The sequence below is a fragment of the Caretta caretta genome, chromosome 5 (genome assembly GCF_965140235.1).
Source record: "Caretta caretta isolate rCarCar2 chromosome 5, rCarCar1.hap1, whole genome shotgun sequence".
In the NCBI taxonomy this organism is placed as follows: Eukaryota; Metazoa; Chordata; order Testudines; family Cheloniidae; genus Caretta; species Caretta caretta.
Window position 1 is genome coordinate 42,640,233 of NC_134210.1, and position 17,441 is coordinate 42,657,673.

At 39.3% G+C, this 17,441-nt stretch overlaps 1 protein-coding gene across 3 annotated transcripts in view; it reads right to left on the minus strand.

Moving 5' to 3' along the window:
- SGTB (small glutamine rich tetratricopeptide repeat co-chaperone beta) overlaps nt 1-17,441 on the minus strand; it is a 44,909-nt gene that overhangs the window by 21,117 nt on the left and 6,351 nt on the right. Inside the window, exons 1-5 of one of the 3 annotated variants that reach the window (XM_048851909.2) lie at nt 17,303-17,440; nt 15,633-15,754; nt 9,247-9,350; nt 8,359-8,428; nt 284-383 (exon numbers count right to left, since the gene is read on the minus strand). In XM_048851909.2, the coding sequence (XP_048707866.1) occupies nt 284-383; nt 8,359-8,428; nt 9,247-9,350; nt 15,633-15,732 (374 nt within the window). In that variant the 5' untranslated portion in view covers nt 15,733-15,754; nt 17,303-17,440. Of the gene's footprint in view, nt 1-283; nt 384-8,358; nt 8,429-9,246; nt 9,351-15,632; nt 15,755-17,038; nt 17,163-17,302; nt 17,441 lie in introns of those variants that run through there. The other 2 variants (XM_048851911.2, XM_048851910.2) reach the window with 2 other exon arrangements.

The window sequence follows — 17,441 nt, forward strand, 5'->3', positions numbered from 1 at the left end:
TTTACTAATTTCTTGTATAGAAGTTACTTCAAGCTGCCAACATCAGTCACCAAATAAAGTCTTGAAACAAAGTTAAAATCCACACTACAAATATAATGAAGACAACAATTTGAGTATAGTTGAAATGATACATTTTAAAATTTGCATAACCAAACTGATATAAATCAAATGTTGTTACTCGCTGAAAATGAGGGCTTTTCACTTCACCTTGTTTTGATCTAGTTTGGTTTTTCTTTTTACAATTATCTCTATGAAGTTTAAGGGATTTTTTGTTATTTTTTACCTGTTACAATAATACACTGCATTATTTGGATCCAGCTCTATAGCATGAGTATAACAATCCACTGCAGCAACATAATTTTCTTCCTTCATGTGATTATTACCTGAAATAAATTGTAAAAATGATGGTTTAAGATAATTAAAGGTGTAATTCTATACCTGAAAGATAAACACAGAGCAGAATCACTACACTACAGTACCTCACAAAGCAGTTGGGACTGTGTTGCCTATTGTGATTAACTTTTCAGAAAAAGATTTTGTATTAGTCTGCTGAATATACAATACGCTTTTTTCATACACACCTGTTATCTACAAAGCAGCACAACACTTAATGTTTACTGCCCTCTCAATACTCTACATACTTACAAGGCAGTTCCCAACAAACTGGTTCCTTCCTCAACAGCAGGGAACTGGCCCAGTGGGCTGGTCAACCACAACAACTTAGCTGCAGTTTGGATTGGTCAGGATGGATATCCCAGCAGGTCTCACAACTTAATGATCTATATGTGGAGATCCTTTTTGATTTAATGCACCCAAACTTGCCTGTAACTACAACCATAATATGAAGACTCTAAAAACAAGGAAAACAAAGATGGGCAGGTAAATGAACAGTCCCGTGCAGCTACCAGTAGCTCTTTCATGAAGATGCTGAGGACACATATACCACAAGTGCCATAAAATGACTCAGATGCAAAAGTACTCACCAACACCTCAGCAGATGCATCACTAGTCAACTCTTAGGAGACTAAAATTGTTATGCATCGAGGAAAGGAAAAACACAAAGCCGCACCAGTACAGTAAAAGGAAAAAGGACCCTGCCTTCCTTTTCTCCCCATCCCTTGCACCATGTCTGGCAGCAGTACAGGCACAGGCCATAATCCCACTCAGGCAGGGAAAAAGCTCAGATTTAACAGGAAAAGACTAACAAAACTTGAAGTTCTGGCAAATGGGCCAAGGTAACAGAAGGAACACCACAAAGAAATTATGAACGAAGAAGAGTATCCTACAAAGTGTAGAGAGAGTACAGAGATCTGACATGCTCCAGAAGGCGCCGAGTCCTCCCCATGCAGGACACACGGCTGAATGAGGAAGAGATCCTTCAGTCTCAGCCATTGGCAGTGAAAGAACCAACATTCCAAATTAACAGAACCATACCAACTTTTCAGCTCTGTTATAACTGATACTATATTGCCACAAGTAACCTAATTGTGTATGAGAAGTTGAATCATAAATATTTCACATATTAGCAAAGTCACTTCCATTTGGAAGGAATGCATAATCTTCACAGAGCCAGGTAAGCGTAACAGGGAGTAGAGTTGAGTAACATAGCTAATGGATCACAAATTAATTCCAACAATAATGTAATTTGAAATGAATGACAGGCCTAGGTGACAGGTCACTAACTTTTCACCTAGTCAGGTAAATTCTCTCTTTAGCATTGGGCGTGAGTCAACAGGTTACTATGGATGCATAGACTGGGCAGGTCCATCCAGTGTGGCTGCAGCTGTGACCGAGAAAGACCTGCAAGGGGCAGTTCTCATCTCAGACAATGACTGAAAACAGCTAAGCATGTTTCTGTTTTTCTTAGATTACAAAACAGAAGGGACCATTGTGATGATCTTATCTGCCTTCCTACATAACACAAGTCATGGCACTTCCCCAAAATAACCCTTAGAGCACAGTTTTTAGAAAAAATCCCATTTGATTTACAAATTGTCTGAGAGAGAGAATCTACCATGACCGTTGGTAAATGGGTCCAGTGGTTAATTACTGTCACCGTTAAATTCACACCTTGTTTCCAGTCTGAATTTGTCAAGCTTCAACTTCCAGCTACTAGATAGTGTTAAACCTTCTCCGCTAGACTGAAGAACCCATTATTAAATATTTGTTCCCTCTGCAGATGCTTATTCAGGATGTAAAATGTTAACTGGTAAGCACTGGTCTTACCGGTTAACCCGCCTTAACCGTTAACCCCCAGGCTGGCCCACCCGCCAACCTCAGCGGCCCCGCGCTGCGCAGCCAGATCGGCCCCAGCCGGCCAAACCCAACCCCAGCCACACCAGCCAGCCAGAGCAGCCCCAGCCATGCCAGCCAGCTGAACCTGACCCCAGTCCCCCTCCTTTTAATCAATTAACCATTTAAATGAAATATTTTAATAATTTAAATGGTTAACTTTTAAAACGATATTTACATCCCTAATACTTAAACTATAATCAAGTCACCCCTTAAGCCTCTGTTAAGCTAAATAGATAGACTCAAAGGGCTCAACTGTTGTAAGGCATGCTTTCTAATCCTTGAATCATTTTTGTGGCACTTCTCTGAATCTTCTCCAATTTACCAACATTCTTCTTGAATTGTAGGCACCAGAACTGGGCACAGTATTCCAGCAACAGTCACACCAGTGCCAAATACAGAGGTAAAATAACCTCTCTGCTCCAGAGATTCCCGTTTATGCATCCCAGGATCACATTCGCTCTTTTGGCCACAGTCTCACACTGGGAACTCATGTTCAGCTGATTATCCACCACACCCCCAAATCTTTTTCAGAGGCACTGCATCCCAGGATAGAGTCCCCCCATCCCGTAAGTATAGCTTACATTATTTATATTTAGCTGTATTAGAATGCATATTGTTTGCTTGTCCCCAGTTGACCAGCTGATCCAGATCACTCTGAATCAGTGACCTGTCCTCTTCACTATTTACCATATCCCCAATTTTTGTGTCATCTGCAAACTGTATCAGTGATGATGTTATAATTTATCCCAGGACATTAATAAAAATGTAAAATAGCATAGAGCCAAGAACGAATCACTGCAGGACCCCACTGGAAACACACCCACTTGATGATTCTTCCCTGTTTACAATTACATTTACAGATTTGTCAATTAATTTTAATCCATTTAATGTAAGCTATGTTAATTTTCTTTCTTTCTAGTTTTTTTAATCAAACTGTCATGGTGTTACCCTGGGTTTGAGGGGTGTGTGTATGCAAAATGTGATCAAGCCAATTTCAACCATATTATGTGCACTCAGCCACTATGAATTAATGAAATAGACCACATACTTAAAGATTAATTTGGAGACAGGCTTTCAGAAGCAAAGTCAAAATCTAGCTGACAGTTTCTGCTAATCAGAATGGGAGAAGGGGAAAGAAAGTAAACAACTGAGACTGAAAACCTTGGTGGTTGGAAGACCTTGAGTCTGGGCTCCTCTGATATTAGAAGTTTATTGAAAGTTAGGAAAAGTGATGATCCAGTAGGGGTCATTATGACTATGTGTTTTGTAGAAGTTAGTTATAAAAGACTAGCTAACATAGTGTACTTTGGAGCAGTCCTCTGAAGCCATCTTGAGAGATGTTTTTCCCAACACCCTTTCTCCCCGCTGGGTGACCAATCGGCCACTGCGAACCTGCTGTTAATTACTCAATACTGTTCCAGATGTTAGGTAAATATCTGGGATGTTCTAAACCTATTGCCTATGTCTGTGTGTGCTTAAATCTAATAAACTGCAGTATCAGATAAGAGCACGCTGACTTGTATTTAATCTCTAATCAGACAGAATTGCTGTGTTTCTATTGATTTATTCCTGACACAGCTGGAGTGAAATAGTTAAGTTACCACTGTTGAGGGTTCTGAAAACCCCAGTAACAATGAGGTACCAAATCAAATGCCTTAGAGAAGTTTAAGTATATTACATCAACACTATTACTTTTATCAACCAAACTTGTAATCTCATAAAAAAATAATGCTTCCACTGTCAAGAAGCAGTGAGAATGTAAAAAATAACTAGGTAGGTAAGATAGGGCAGGTTCGAGCTAGTATTCTCAATACTTGTATAACAGGGACTATTAGTAGGCCTAGTAATATCCTACCTACCAGTTTAAAAAAAAAAAGTTTTATAACTGCATATGCATCGAATCTAAGACTTTGGAATCTCTGCTACGATTCTGAAAAAAGTACTGCTTGAGACATGGAGCCAAATTCAAAGCTGACACCCATTTACCCCAATCTTGCTAACCCAAGCCCTGAATTTGACTCCAAGAGCATAGGAATCCAGCCAGAGATGCTAGTTCTGCTCAGATTGTGGGATTTGGGACTCTGCATAACAGAAAAGTAGCCATGACAATTTATTACATTTTATTATAGTGTCAGAAAAAATGCCTCAAGAAAAACAAATTGTTTTACTTTAGGGATAAATTTGTGTCTTTCTGGAACTGAAGCACTAGCTATTATTACATAATATTTATACTGCAGTATTGCCCAAAGGCCCTAATTAGGATCAAGCCCCACATTATACATAGGTGCTGTACAAACACACACAAAACCCACAGTTCCTGCTCCAGAGATTAGAAGCTAAGAAATCAAGTGAAATATTTGGGGGGGGGGGGGGAAAGGAATATAATTAAATATATATTAAGTGTGTATGTGTGTGTAAAATAATGCTTTTTAAAAACTATAATAATGCAAAGTGTCAATTCTCCAGTTTGCTGCTGAATTATTAATTGGCTGATTCCTTTGAGGCATCACACCAGAGAGGGGTATTAATAAGGACAGAGTTGGTAGCTTATGAATGAGTTCAGGGAAGATGTTCCATGCATAAAGGACAGTGTGAACAAGGCCCATGAGATGCGTGCAGGTGCATGAGGCTAGAGTGGAGGAGCTGAGGGAAGTTGGAGTGACAAGAGCAGGAAGGGACCAAATTATGAAGGACCCTGAAGGTAAGGACAAGAAGCTTGAATTTAACTAGGAAAAGACAGACACACTTTCCAGGCATGTCCAGCCAGACCTATCAATGCCCCCAACTCCTAACCTGCTATTTCAATAGATGGTCTATCCTTAAATCAGACTGTACATTGAAGTAGATTACACACTGCTACAGTGCCTACTTTGACGAGGTGCTGAGTACCAGTAAAGCCCAACAACTGCACTGGGTGTTGAGGGCATTTTGTACCTTCCATAAGGTGCTCAACACCACATAGAAGCAGACAGTTAATGAAGTGAAAAGCCATTCCAGAGCAACTATGTTAAGATTCTCCAATTAATTTTCACTTCTGACCTAACCAGGTTTGAACTCATATCTCCAGAAATGAAAGGCTAACGACCCACTTCATCACCTAGCTAAGCTTTTTTTTAAGTGTACTTTATAAAGCCAAGAGTGGAATATATTATTCCTTGTCATTTGCAACAGCTGCAGCTGACCATTTAAAATGAGAGACCTTGACCTAAGAACATAAGAACAGCCATACCGGGTCAGACCAAAGGTCCATGTAGCCCAGTATCCTGTCTTCCGACAGTGGCCAATGCCAGATGCCCCAGAGAGAAAGAACAGGTAATCATCAAGTGTCACCTATTCCCAGATTCTGGTAAACAGAGGGTAGAGACACAATCCCTGCCCATCCTGGCTAATAGCCATTCCATCAACCTATCCTCCATGAATTTATCTAGTTCTTTTTTGAAAAGTCTTGGCCTTCACAACACCCTCTGGCAAGAAGTTCCACAGGTTGACTGTGCATTATGTGAAAAAATACTTCCTTCTGTTTGTTTTAAACCTGCTGCCTATTGAAATCCAGCCAAATTTTTTCTGTTTCACTTTATTAAAAACTTTTCCCAGGAGGCTACTTCCACCTCTCAAATGTAAACATACTAATCTGGGTTTTATGCATAATATCTACAAATCTGAATTTATACCCAAACTACAATATAAATAAAGCCTTAATCTATTCAATAGCCCTGCATATCTGTAAACAGTGCTACACTTCTTACTTTCATTAACATTAAAACCTACCACATGCACTCCACATATTTTAAATTAGTCCAATGCAAAAGAATCTGGAAATGGATTTTTTAAATTAGGAACATAACTCATTTTACCGTGATTTTACATAATGTAAAACTGTTTTATATAATGAGTAAAATCTAGGGTTTAATGAAGTCAGTGGGAGCTTTCCATTGACTTCACTGGGGCCAGGATTTGAAAATAAAAACCCAGTGACTGCACTGGGTGCTGAGGGCATTCTGCACTTTGAAGATAATTTATACTCAAACCATTGCATACCCTTTACAAAGTAATGAATTGGATACTGTTGAGTAGAAACTGTACTGGCAAATACAGGAAGCCATAATGTGCTCAACAACAGCCACGCATTCATTAGAATCTCTACTACTCAAATAGGGAATGTTAGCCAGGGCTTCATGGTTTTCCCTTGTTTTAACTTCCTCTTAACCAGCAATCAGCAAAGGGACAGGATGAACCTCGGTTTTATATCTCCCATGAAGCACAGCTCTGACCCCATAATACCACATCCCTGGTACTGCACTACACTGTCAGCATTAGCTATAAGCCCAAGTTTTCACATAGAACTTGTAGTCCAGATACAAATACTGCCACTGACTGAGCTATGCCAACACCCTAATATTGCCAAAACCCAGGACAGCGTGAAATTATTACTCCCTGTGATGCTGGCTGACAAGGTGCCAGCTCATGACAAGACCCAGGGCATCACTGACAAACGCATAGCTGGAAAGCAGTCTGTCTTACCTCTGGATTAGTATAGTTAAAATAGGCATTAGTATTACAAGAATGTGCTTACTGTTTAGACTTAATGGAATGCTGCATGTATTAATCCTACTTATAATATCTGTAGCCCATGGTATAGAGTTATATTGAATGTTAGCATTGTAAACCTCTAATTGTGTAACCTGCCAAAGAGGAAAAGAAGCATTAATTAAGGTAAAGTGCTCGTTCTGCACATAAGATGGTCCACTGTAGGCAAATGAGGCATTGTGTAGCACCAAGGGACAAATACCTTGTTGACTGCATTTCTAACTCCCTCCAGGAAGGGGAAACCTGCACATGAACTCACCCCACCAGCTTCGAATCTGGGGTGAAGAAGAGAAAAAAATCCCTGACAAGGAGAAACTTGTGTCTTTATGCTGTTTGGTCTCTGAGGGGCCAAGATTCCTAAGCATAAGCAAGAGATCCTCATGGTGCTTGGCACAGGTAGGCCCTAAAGGTCATATAGAGTTGCTTATTACAGAAACTTATACTACCTTTTTTAAAACTAAGACAGTAACTCATTTGTGAGTGTGTTTCCTGTTTCAGCCTTGTAAATAACGCTCTTATTTCTTAGTTAATAAATCTTTAGTTAATTTATTACAGGATTGGCTACAGGCATTGTCTTTGGTTGAGATCCGAGTACAAATGACCTGGGATAAGTGACTGGTCCTTTGGGATTGGAAGTAACCTGAATATTGTTGTGTTTTTTGGTGTAAAGTGACCATCTATCACATAGTCAGCTTGCCTGGGTGGCAAAATAGACTGGGATGACCAAGGGGACAGTTTGTGATTCCATGGTAAAACTGTTATAGGGCTTTAGGAGTTCAAACTTGTTACTGGGTTGGTGAAATCTAATTATACACCACACAACCAGTTTGGGGCGTCTGCCCTGGCTTTTGACAGTCTGTCCTGAGATTGGCACTCATGGTCAGGAGCCACTCCAGACAGTATAACATTTGATAATAGGTGGCAGGATTCACATGTTACAGGTCAATTGGATTTATAGATCATAATCCAGAGCTGTTAAAAGTTAAAACTTGATATTGAGAGTGTTTAAAGGTTAAAAAATAGACACGAATGGACCACAGTTATGGTCTTGAGACAAAAGACCTTGAAACGTTATGTAAGGAGAGAGGAATATCCAATAAACAGAAATGCCCAGATCAGGAGCTAAGCACCCACTTGCCCCAGATTCCATAGAGCCTGCTGCAGTGGAACTGGCTTGACTGCTTGTACCGAGCAGCTCAGGAAGAACGTAAGCCCCAGAGACTGATGGTGGACTTCCAGATCAAGAAGATCAAAGAAACCGAAGAGGCTGAGGAGACAACCCACCACAGATGCATGGAACAACTGGAAGCTAAATACAGAGCTCACACATTGCAGCTCAAAGTACTGGAGCAAACAAAGGAGTTTTCTCAACCAGTTTGGGGTTTCTGCCCTGCTTTTTGACAGTCTCCCCTGAGGTTGGCACTCACGGTCATGAGCTACTCCAGACAGCATGACACATCCTTATCAATTACGCACCTTCATCCTTCAGCTGGTCAGCCTTTTCAATATCTTCTGGCAACGAATCGGAGAGAGGCAACATGTCATTCTACATTAAAAATAAACAAATAAATAAACCAGAAGTATATTCTGATTCAGGTCTAGGCCCTGGCTACATTAATGGCTTCTTCCACAACCTTCATCCTGAAAGGGGTTGTGTAAACACAGATACCTTTTAGTGATTGCACCATTAGACCTTACGTCAGCAAGCGATCATACCATTTCTGTAATACACACTAGACCAAGATAGTTGTCTGTTCCCACTTAAAAATCTTACAACAATATTCCTCTGCCCCAGGAAAGTGGGGTTTGTTTTTTTTAGTATGACCTCTGATATCCCCATTTTCTTCCTCTCAAATTTTCTCTCTGCTTTCCTGGCGCCAACAGTATTTTTCCTATGTTGGACCCCTTTGAATTTTAAAAGTATAGCTTTTAGTCTTACCTAAACTGGTGGTATGGAATACTTTAAGAGACTACATTTTCTCCATGGAGGGGATACGCACTGGAGCTGGGGACAGAGGGACCAGGAAGCTGTGGCTGACCTCAATCAGTTTCTAGTCAACTGTCTTTGGAATTGCAAAATGCCTAAGTTTCACTGAGGGCAAGTATCCTTCATGATAGAAAGAAGCCCATTCTTTTTAGTAACATATTTTACATGGGTTATCTTTGATTTGACTGAATTTATGTCCTGTCAGAGTCCAAAAACTATCCTGTTCCCCTACCTATTACAAGAATTTCATCTGAACATCATTTTTATCAAGTTTCCACATTGTTTTGACACATATAACATTTTAACATTCCACACCATAGTCACAATCTTAACTGGCTAATGATAAAGTAACCCTAAAGACTAAAATCAATTCTTACCTTGTGAAAAGAATTTGAGAACATTTCTGTCAAGTGCTGTGGCACTGCAAGATGCGTATCTTCTAGGCTAATCTTAAAAACAGTCTCCAAACACTGAATTGCAACTTCAAAGAAATGAAATCATGATTAAAAAAAAATCATTTTCTCAATAGAAATGTGTAAATAAAACTAACTAATAAAACTAAAAATAAATAAGGCAAAGGTACGCTTCCTGACATATTTGTTGGCTAATTAAGCCTAAAAACAAAAGGCAGTTCTTTGGAGAAGTTCCCCCAATGGAAAGAAAAAATAAATAACCTATTTAGTCTCTACTAGGCAACTTTGCAAGGCAATAGAGGCAGAAGCTCTTTAGTGTCTAGATATAGCTCAGCCACCAAACTTAATTCCTGACCCAGACACACTTCTTTTAATACTCACTTTTTTTTATTCCATTTTTGACCTACGACTAAATTTAAAAACAAGATAAAACAGTACATATATATGTAATGCAGACATATAAACCAGCTACACATAAAAAACTGCTATTTTTATAATTGTCTACTACATATAATTAGATGCGTGAAAGCACCACATTTCTGACATTATGTGTAACACAAAAGATGGGCCAATTCTAAACTGAAATATCTAAGTAATAATTACTGTTTTCAAATGTGTCCATTTTTACTATGCAAACCAAAGATTTCTACAAATAACTGCCTCATTAATCATAGGCTCTCATCCTGCAAAGGAATCCACCTGCGAAGTCCCTTGCACTCACACAAAGTCCCACTGATGCCCGAGCCTAAGGATCCACAAGAGCAGATCCCTTCCCAGGATCAGAGGGCCCCAATCCTCCAAACATTTAAGCAAGTTCATAACTTTACTCATGTAAACAGTTCCAATTATGTCTATAGGACTGCACATCAGTGACAAGCTTAAGTGTTTGCAGACACAGTCAAAGACTGTAATCTTTATACATAGCTTAGAGAGGGTGTCTCATTCATGTATCTTAAGGTTATGGGGCAAGTATTCAACACATTGTGTGGGAATCCAGCAGCATGACTCCCATTAAGGTACATTGTCTGCTAGTTTTAGAATCAAAACTGAAAAAGGATATGAAATGTTTGTTTTTTTTAAACGGATATGAATAGAAACTTATTCTTATCGGTTTTTTTAAATATTTTAATAAAATTTAATAAAAACAGGGTGGTTTTTTTTTTTTTAATTTAAACCAGAGATAACTTCAAGAAACCAAATTCAAATCAGGGTCTGAACTTCCCAAAAGTTAAGGGGGCATCAGGATCTTGGGTGTTGAGGGTCCATTCTAATTTTAACTTTCAGATGTGACATTGTGAATCTGAACAATGATAATATTGAGTTAGTGTAGGGGAATCGGAAAGGAAAATCTACTAAAAATTAACAATAACTGATGTTAAGGAGTCTGTTTTTTATTGTCCCAGCTGAGAGAAATGTTAAAAGTAAATACCCAGCATAAATGGTAAAATGTAAAATAGATTTAATTATAACATATAGTAAGTTAAAAGTAACAAAAGTAAGTAAAATTCCTACATATTTTATGCTGACAATGACTCTTTAATATTGATTGGGTACATGGCTAATTATTAACACACTGCACAGAAAGTTTGCTTCTGTGTTCTGTAATGTTAACCAGGTTCTGAGTCATTCAGTAAAAAACAATTCAGGGTCTGAGTTAAATTCCTTCTCTTCCTTGCACGAGACCTCAACGACAAGAAACGTAATTATGGTAAACTGAATATTGATTTTATCTTGTTAATGAAGATCTAATGGTGAATTGGTGACTTTCAAACCAATTTTATTTGTAACCTATATTCAAATCTTATCTTCTGAAGTGAAAGGCAAGTAAAATATCCCACTGCATTTCCATGCAGTACATGTTCTGTGGAAAACTACATGCACAATTCCATTAACAATAATGTGAATTATATTAATAGTACTTTTATAATGCCTACCAGAGAATCAATGGAACCGGGTATCCAGTTTCTCTTAACAATTTAATATAAAGTATTAACTGTCATATATAAATAATAAATTGGGGCTTTCCCTTGGAGGGTAACTCAGCAACCCATCTGCGACAGAGTGCTGAGTCATGACAGACGAATCAGCACTCTGATCACTGTAGCCTCATTAGTTTCCCCAGCAATAGCTGATTGAGGAAATAGGAAGGAATCAGAGGGGGAGGCTGGATGAGTTAAGGAATTAACTGGTGCATCAGCTGACTAGCCTGATAAAAGCTAGGAAGTGTTGTGCGGAGGACAGGATTAGCTGTGCCCAGATTGAAGGCGATCCCAAGGAAGCAAGACCTCTCTTCCTCTCAGAGCCCTGATGAATAGGGGCTGAAGGTCATAGGAATTAGGACTCTTGTTTTGCGCTGTACAGATGTTGGTGGAGGGGGCTTGACTAAGTTATACTGAGTGGACACTAAAGGAAGAGAGTCTGAGCAGTTCCTGGGGTGGCCACGGATGCGGTGGGAGGACACATACTCCATCACACTTATTTTTATCCTCAGGCAATCCCTTTTCTAAATGCCTCACCTCATTTTTAACTCAGCCTAAGAACAGAAACTATAGGTTAAAACACTTAAAAAAAAATTTCAGTTTTCACTCTTCTCACTTTTGGGGGGGAAACGCATTAAGTCTCTGTGACGACTCCTAGCTCCTCTTCTTGTTTGTTTCTGTTCCAGGAAGGGGGGGAAGAGAACTCTCAATTCTAACAGATCACATTATGCTTACATCAAATATTCTGGATGTATTATTAATATTAGAATACATTTCCATGGTAGAAATAACTGGCTCATATATGACAGTGAGCTCCCACAATTCCCATTTAATTGAAAAATTAACACAATCTGAATCTTTATAATTCCTCTGCCACAAGTTTAACAAATGTTAGTACCCTTACCGGATAAAGCAATGAAACAGACGTTTTGCTCCCACTGAATGATAGTCTCCTGCTGCTATGTAAATGGCAAACCAAAACTAAAGACTTTATTAAAAATAAAGGTGGAGCCAAAGCACAAATATTTATTTTCAAAATGGGAGAGACTGATCTTTTGACAATGTGTAATTTTTTAATATACTAAGCAACCAGGGTGAAATCTTAACCCCATCGACATCAAAATGGAGCCAGGATTTCACTCCAATTATATGCAGCAGTTGCAATTATTTGTCTGAAGGATATTTGCATGGAATAGACGCCACTTGCTCTCTGTCCCACTACCACACTCCTGCTATCTGACTGTCACAGGCAGATGAATTCACCCCAGAGCAGAGGGCTAGGCAAGGTTTTCCACACCACTTAAGCCCTCAGTGAAATTCACCATGATTCACAGGACCATTGCAAGGCCCTCTGCTTTACCTAAACCACAGGCTTTGCGGTGGTGGCCCTTACTAGGATCAATCACGTCTTACACTACCTGTTGGTGCAGTGTATGAGAGGTCACAGATTCCAAGGACAGAAGGGACCACTTGGATCGTCTAGTCTGACCTCATGTAATAATTGGTAATAAAACTTCCCCCAAATAATTCCAGTTCAAAACTACACACTGATCCCACATACACAGGTGCTGAAGACAGCAATGAAGTGTAGATGCTGGAATGGCCAAGGGAAGAACAAAAGCAGCCATTTAAACACACTGCATAAATGAGGTGGAAGGACTGAAGCTGGAGAATCAGATGCAAGAGGACTATTCTATTCTATTCAGGCTTTCATACCATGCTCATCACCATAGTTTCTGAGCACCTTCCCATAATGCATTATGTGACGGTTTTCTCTCATTCTCTCCCCAGCGGGAGAAGCATTTGTAGTGGAGAGTCTTGTTTTTGGTAAGGTTTTATTTATTTTAAATACATATTTCTGTTGCTATGTGTTTGCGTTAGAGGAAGTAAGATCAAAGAAATGCATCTTGCACTCAGAGCAGAAAGTATTGAGGTTTGTGTTGTTCTTAGTTTTTGGGAGAGTTTATTCCAGTCTCAGGCCGTTCCCCACCCACACATGAAAGTTGTGTCTCATGCACAGATAATCTTTACTCTTGTTGTTGAGAGTTCCATTGTACCAGAGGAGTTGTCAACCAGAGACTTTGTCCTGGATGCACCCAGCAGATCCAGACCCTGGAAATGGCAGGGTGCGTGTCACCTCCCCAGTCCACCCTCTGATTTCTGTTTATGCAGGTGAGTGAATGTCACAAATGAAACATGCAAATGAGCAGTCCTTCTACACTGGGGTGAACTTCACCTATAGTCTGATATACTTGTATGCTTCAGCCAATCAGAATACATTTTATCAATAAAAGATGGCTTTGAAAAGCATGCTATACTTTTATTTTGATAGTCTTCAACTGGTTGATTTTTTTTTGTATAGTTTGTTTGGTATTTGATAGTTAACAATTATACAATGCTTTACAACCCCACAGCACACTGCAAGGTACACAAAGTACCCATGTACTGCATGGACCAAATTCTTCCTTCACAGCCTTGTTGAGAGCTATGTTCACACATTCATGGGCAAGATTTGGTGTGACATTTATTTCACATAAAATAAAGTTAACTTCTATTGCTAAAAAAGGATCAGCTATACAGATTGGTTGGCACAGATGCTGTATATTGTATAATGTAGCATATGGTACCATATTTTTGGCAACATAAAACTCTAAAATTAGGACTTCACTTCTCTGTTAAAATATGCTCAATTGTGGAAATGTTCAATTTTATCTCTGAGCATTTACATGCCATTAAAAGTATTATAATCCATTTGTTTAGAAAATAAATCTCTGTTAAAATTGTAGTTCATTTGCCTCAGGGCAACTCTAGCCAACATCTGTGTCAAATAAGTGATCAGTTAACCCTTCTTAGTTACAAACCATCAACATTTAACAGTATTTTATTAAAAAACAATATGAATAAAAAATTCCTACTTCATAATTTTATTTCTAAAAGCGTGGCCTTTTTATCAACTGGAAATAAGTTTTTAACAGGTATTGGGATTTTTAAATTAATATAGTTGTTCATCGCATATCAAATGCACTGACTATTTCAGCTTTTGTTGTTAAACTGAATCTTTAAAATATGTTTTAAAAACAACAGTATAGAAAACCCAAATCTCTCTTTCCTGTCCACATTAGTGAACAACTGTGTTACATACATCTAGTCTAGTAGAAACCATATCTGAAACCACGTTTACACAAGCAGGGAATCTGTGATTGAACGATATGTTTAAACATGGCTCAAGAAGAGTGCACACTAAACCAGGTTCTAAAAAAATGTAGAGAGTCAGCAGGGAAGGAGTTAACCATACTCAAAACTTTGGTAAAGGCATGTCTGCATGGGGGCACTTAAGAAAATTAAGGTGAATCAACTAAACCTGTGAAGTCAATGCATACAAATTAAAGCATGTTAAACCCCTATTTGGATGTTCCTATTCAGGAGTAAAGTGGTCTTAGTTTGCTGTAACTTAATCTTCCTTTGCCAAGACAAAAATATATCTGACGAGAATCCTTACCACTATGTGATACTTGCAATCACTGATAACAGCCCTCTTCCGCAATACTGCTCTTACAATAAAACATGTTTGTCAAGACATATAAATGGTGCATTCTTTGTGCATTCACTCTCAGAGGCCCAAGCCTGTCCTCAAATAGTACATAGAACTCCTATTAACATTAACAAGAGCTCTTCATGTGCATCAAGGTAGAATATGGCTGCTCATGATTTAGCCCCCCTCCCACTCCGGCCCCTGCCCCAACCCTGCTTGCCAATACAGATGTTGTTGACAAAAGTGTTGTTCTTCAGTGTGTTATCCACAGATGATAGCACATATGAAAAATTGAGGGACATCAGGCATGAAAATTGAGTGAGACAAAAGCCAGTCCACATCATCCCCCCAGTGGTTGGGACAATGGTATTACCTAATTTAAATCCTTAGCATAATTGAAAGTGCTAGTTGCTCAGAAATAAGACAATGCAGTGCCAATAACTTTAGGACCTCTTCAAATTTACCCAGATTTTAGGATTAGAATCTTGTGGACATGTAAAATTTTAATCTATTTCAGAAATGAAGATCTTTTTCCTTTAATAACAAAAATTCTAAAACATTTCACAAAGTTTTTGTGAAACTCCGACTCCTCCCATTCCTAATCCAAAACTGGCAACTTTCCTTGGAAATAGATAAACCGACAGAGAGAATATTGGAATCTACAGGATAAGGAAACAAATTGTTCAAATAATAACAACTTCCTGACATATAAGAGACAAAATACAATAATTTTATCATAAGACAACATGAATAATGAATATAGTTCATTCACATTGCTTTTCGTCATGATGTATATGTCAACCAACCTAGCATACAGATATGTGGCCTTCAGTATTTACCTTCCAAGCTTTCTTGTTCATCTGAAGTGAAAGCATCCAGCTGACTCTGTTCTCTCAAGAAATGGATGACCGCATATACTAGGCGTTTGACTGATGACATTTTAGAAGCTTATGAACTTCACCTAAATTATAAAAATAAAAATATTAAAAGAAATATAGAGACATTTTTAACATTGATAAGAATGGTACTTTAGGACCAATCCCTGAATACTCTGCACACCCCAAAGTCCCATTAACTTCACTAAGAATTTTGGATGTACAAAATATGCACCACTGAATCTTCATCAAAAAGCATATCAAGAAGGGTATCACTAGACATTTATTTATTTCAATCAGATTCATAAATCATAAGGCCAGAAAGGACCATTGTGATCATCCAGTAGGACCACCTGCATAAAACAGGTCATAGGACTTCCTTGAATTAATTCCTGAAGGAGTTCATAAAAGTTTGTTATGGGTAATTTAATCAATTCATTTTGCTCAAAAATACAGTTTTGATTTCATTACTAAAGCACATGCAACTGGAAGCAGGAACACTCACTCAAATAAAAAATAATTTAAAAGTACATGGACAGATGTCTCACCACTGGCATAATTATACACTTCCATTTTCTGATACTGTGCTACAGAATGGCTTATTTTCTCTTTAGACTGAAAACTAAAACACTGTGACCTCAGTGCAAACTTGTGATTAGTGACATGCTGCTGACTCAGCCTGATTTGCATTCAGCATCTATTAGGAGTTATATAACTTCTCTTTGGGAGGAAAATTAGTTCTAACTTTTTCTGAGTTTTTTTCCTAAACCACTAAACAGAATTTATTTTTGAAAAAGAGCAGTGTTTACCTATGCTTTAGAAAAAGAAAATCTGAGATTTAACATTTAGGCAAAAGGCCACACCTGTAAAAAGCATCTTTGTTTATAGAATACTGGTTATACTATAGATGTGGTTCAACCATCTTAAGCAGCCATTCAGGAGCCTAGCAGAAGTGGGTTACCTATTTGAGGTGATGTGCAAGTAATAACCTTACAAAATATACCAGATATTTTGACCCTACTTTCAAGTGATCCTTTGAAAGAAGCTGCATGCAGTAGAGCAGGTTTCATTGTATAGGGTACAGCAAAGATCACAATAATATACACTCTATACACTCATAGGAATTTAAGTAATTGAAAACATATATAATACACACATTCTAAAGATCATTGTCCATTAGCTTCTCTATGGTTCACTACGTGCATTGACATGCTGTATATTAGATTTGACAGACTCCCCCAGTCCAAGGCATCGCAACAAGCTCAGCAGGGGCAGGCACCAGCCAACGCTGCCCATGTTCAGCCCCAGGGCCCCTTGGCAACCCGCTCAATCGCGCAGCTAGCCAATCTGGCTGAAATGGCTTTTCTCACCCATCTGCTCTGCCCCAGCTCAGGGTGTGGTACCCGGGTCCGAAGCAGACGGGTGGGGGCGGCTGCCGCCCGGGAGACCTTCCCCTGCATTGCCTCGCACGGGGAAGGAGGCACAAGGGATGCCCTGCTGCACTCTCCCTTCTCGGAGAGACTCTTGGAAGAGCCCGATTCCCCCCAGGCGGCAGCATTATTCCCGCTGCGGCACGGGAGCGCCCACAGCGCAGCCCCCGCACTGGGGACGGAGGGCGGTGGCGGAACCCTTACCGTGCAAGGGGCGAGAAGCCCGGCCGGAGCAGGGCTGGCTGCTGCCGCTGCTGCAGGGTTCCCCTGTCCAGATGCTCCCTCCCCACGGCGCTGGCAGAGGAGCTCCGTAGTTGCCGCGCCGGGGCGGGGGGAGCGTGGG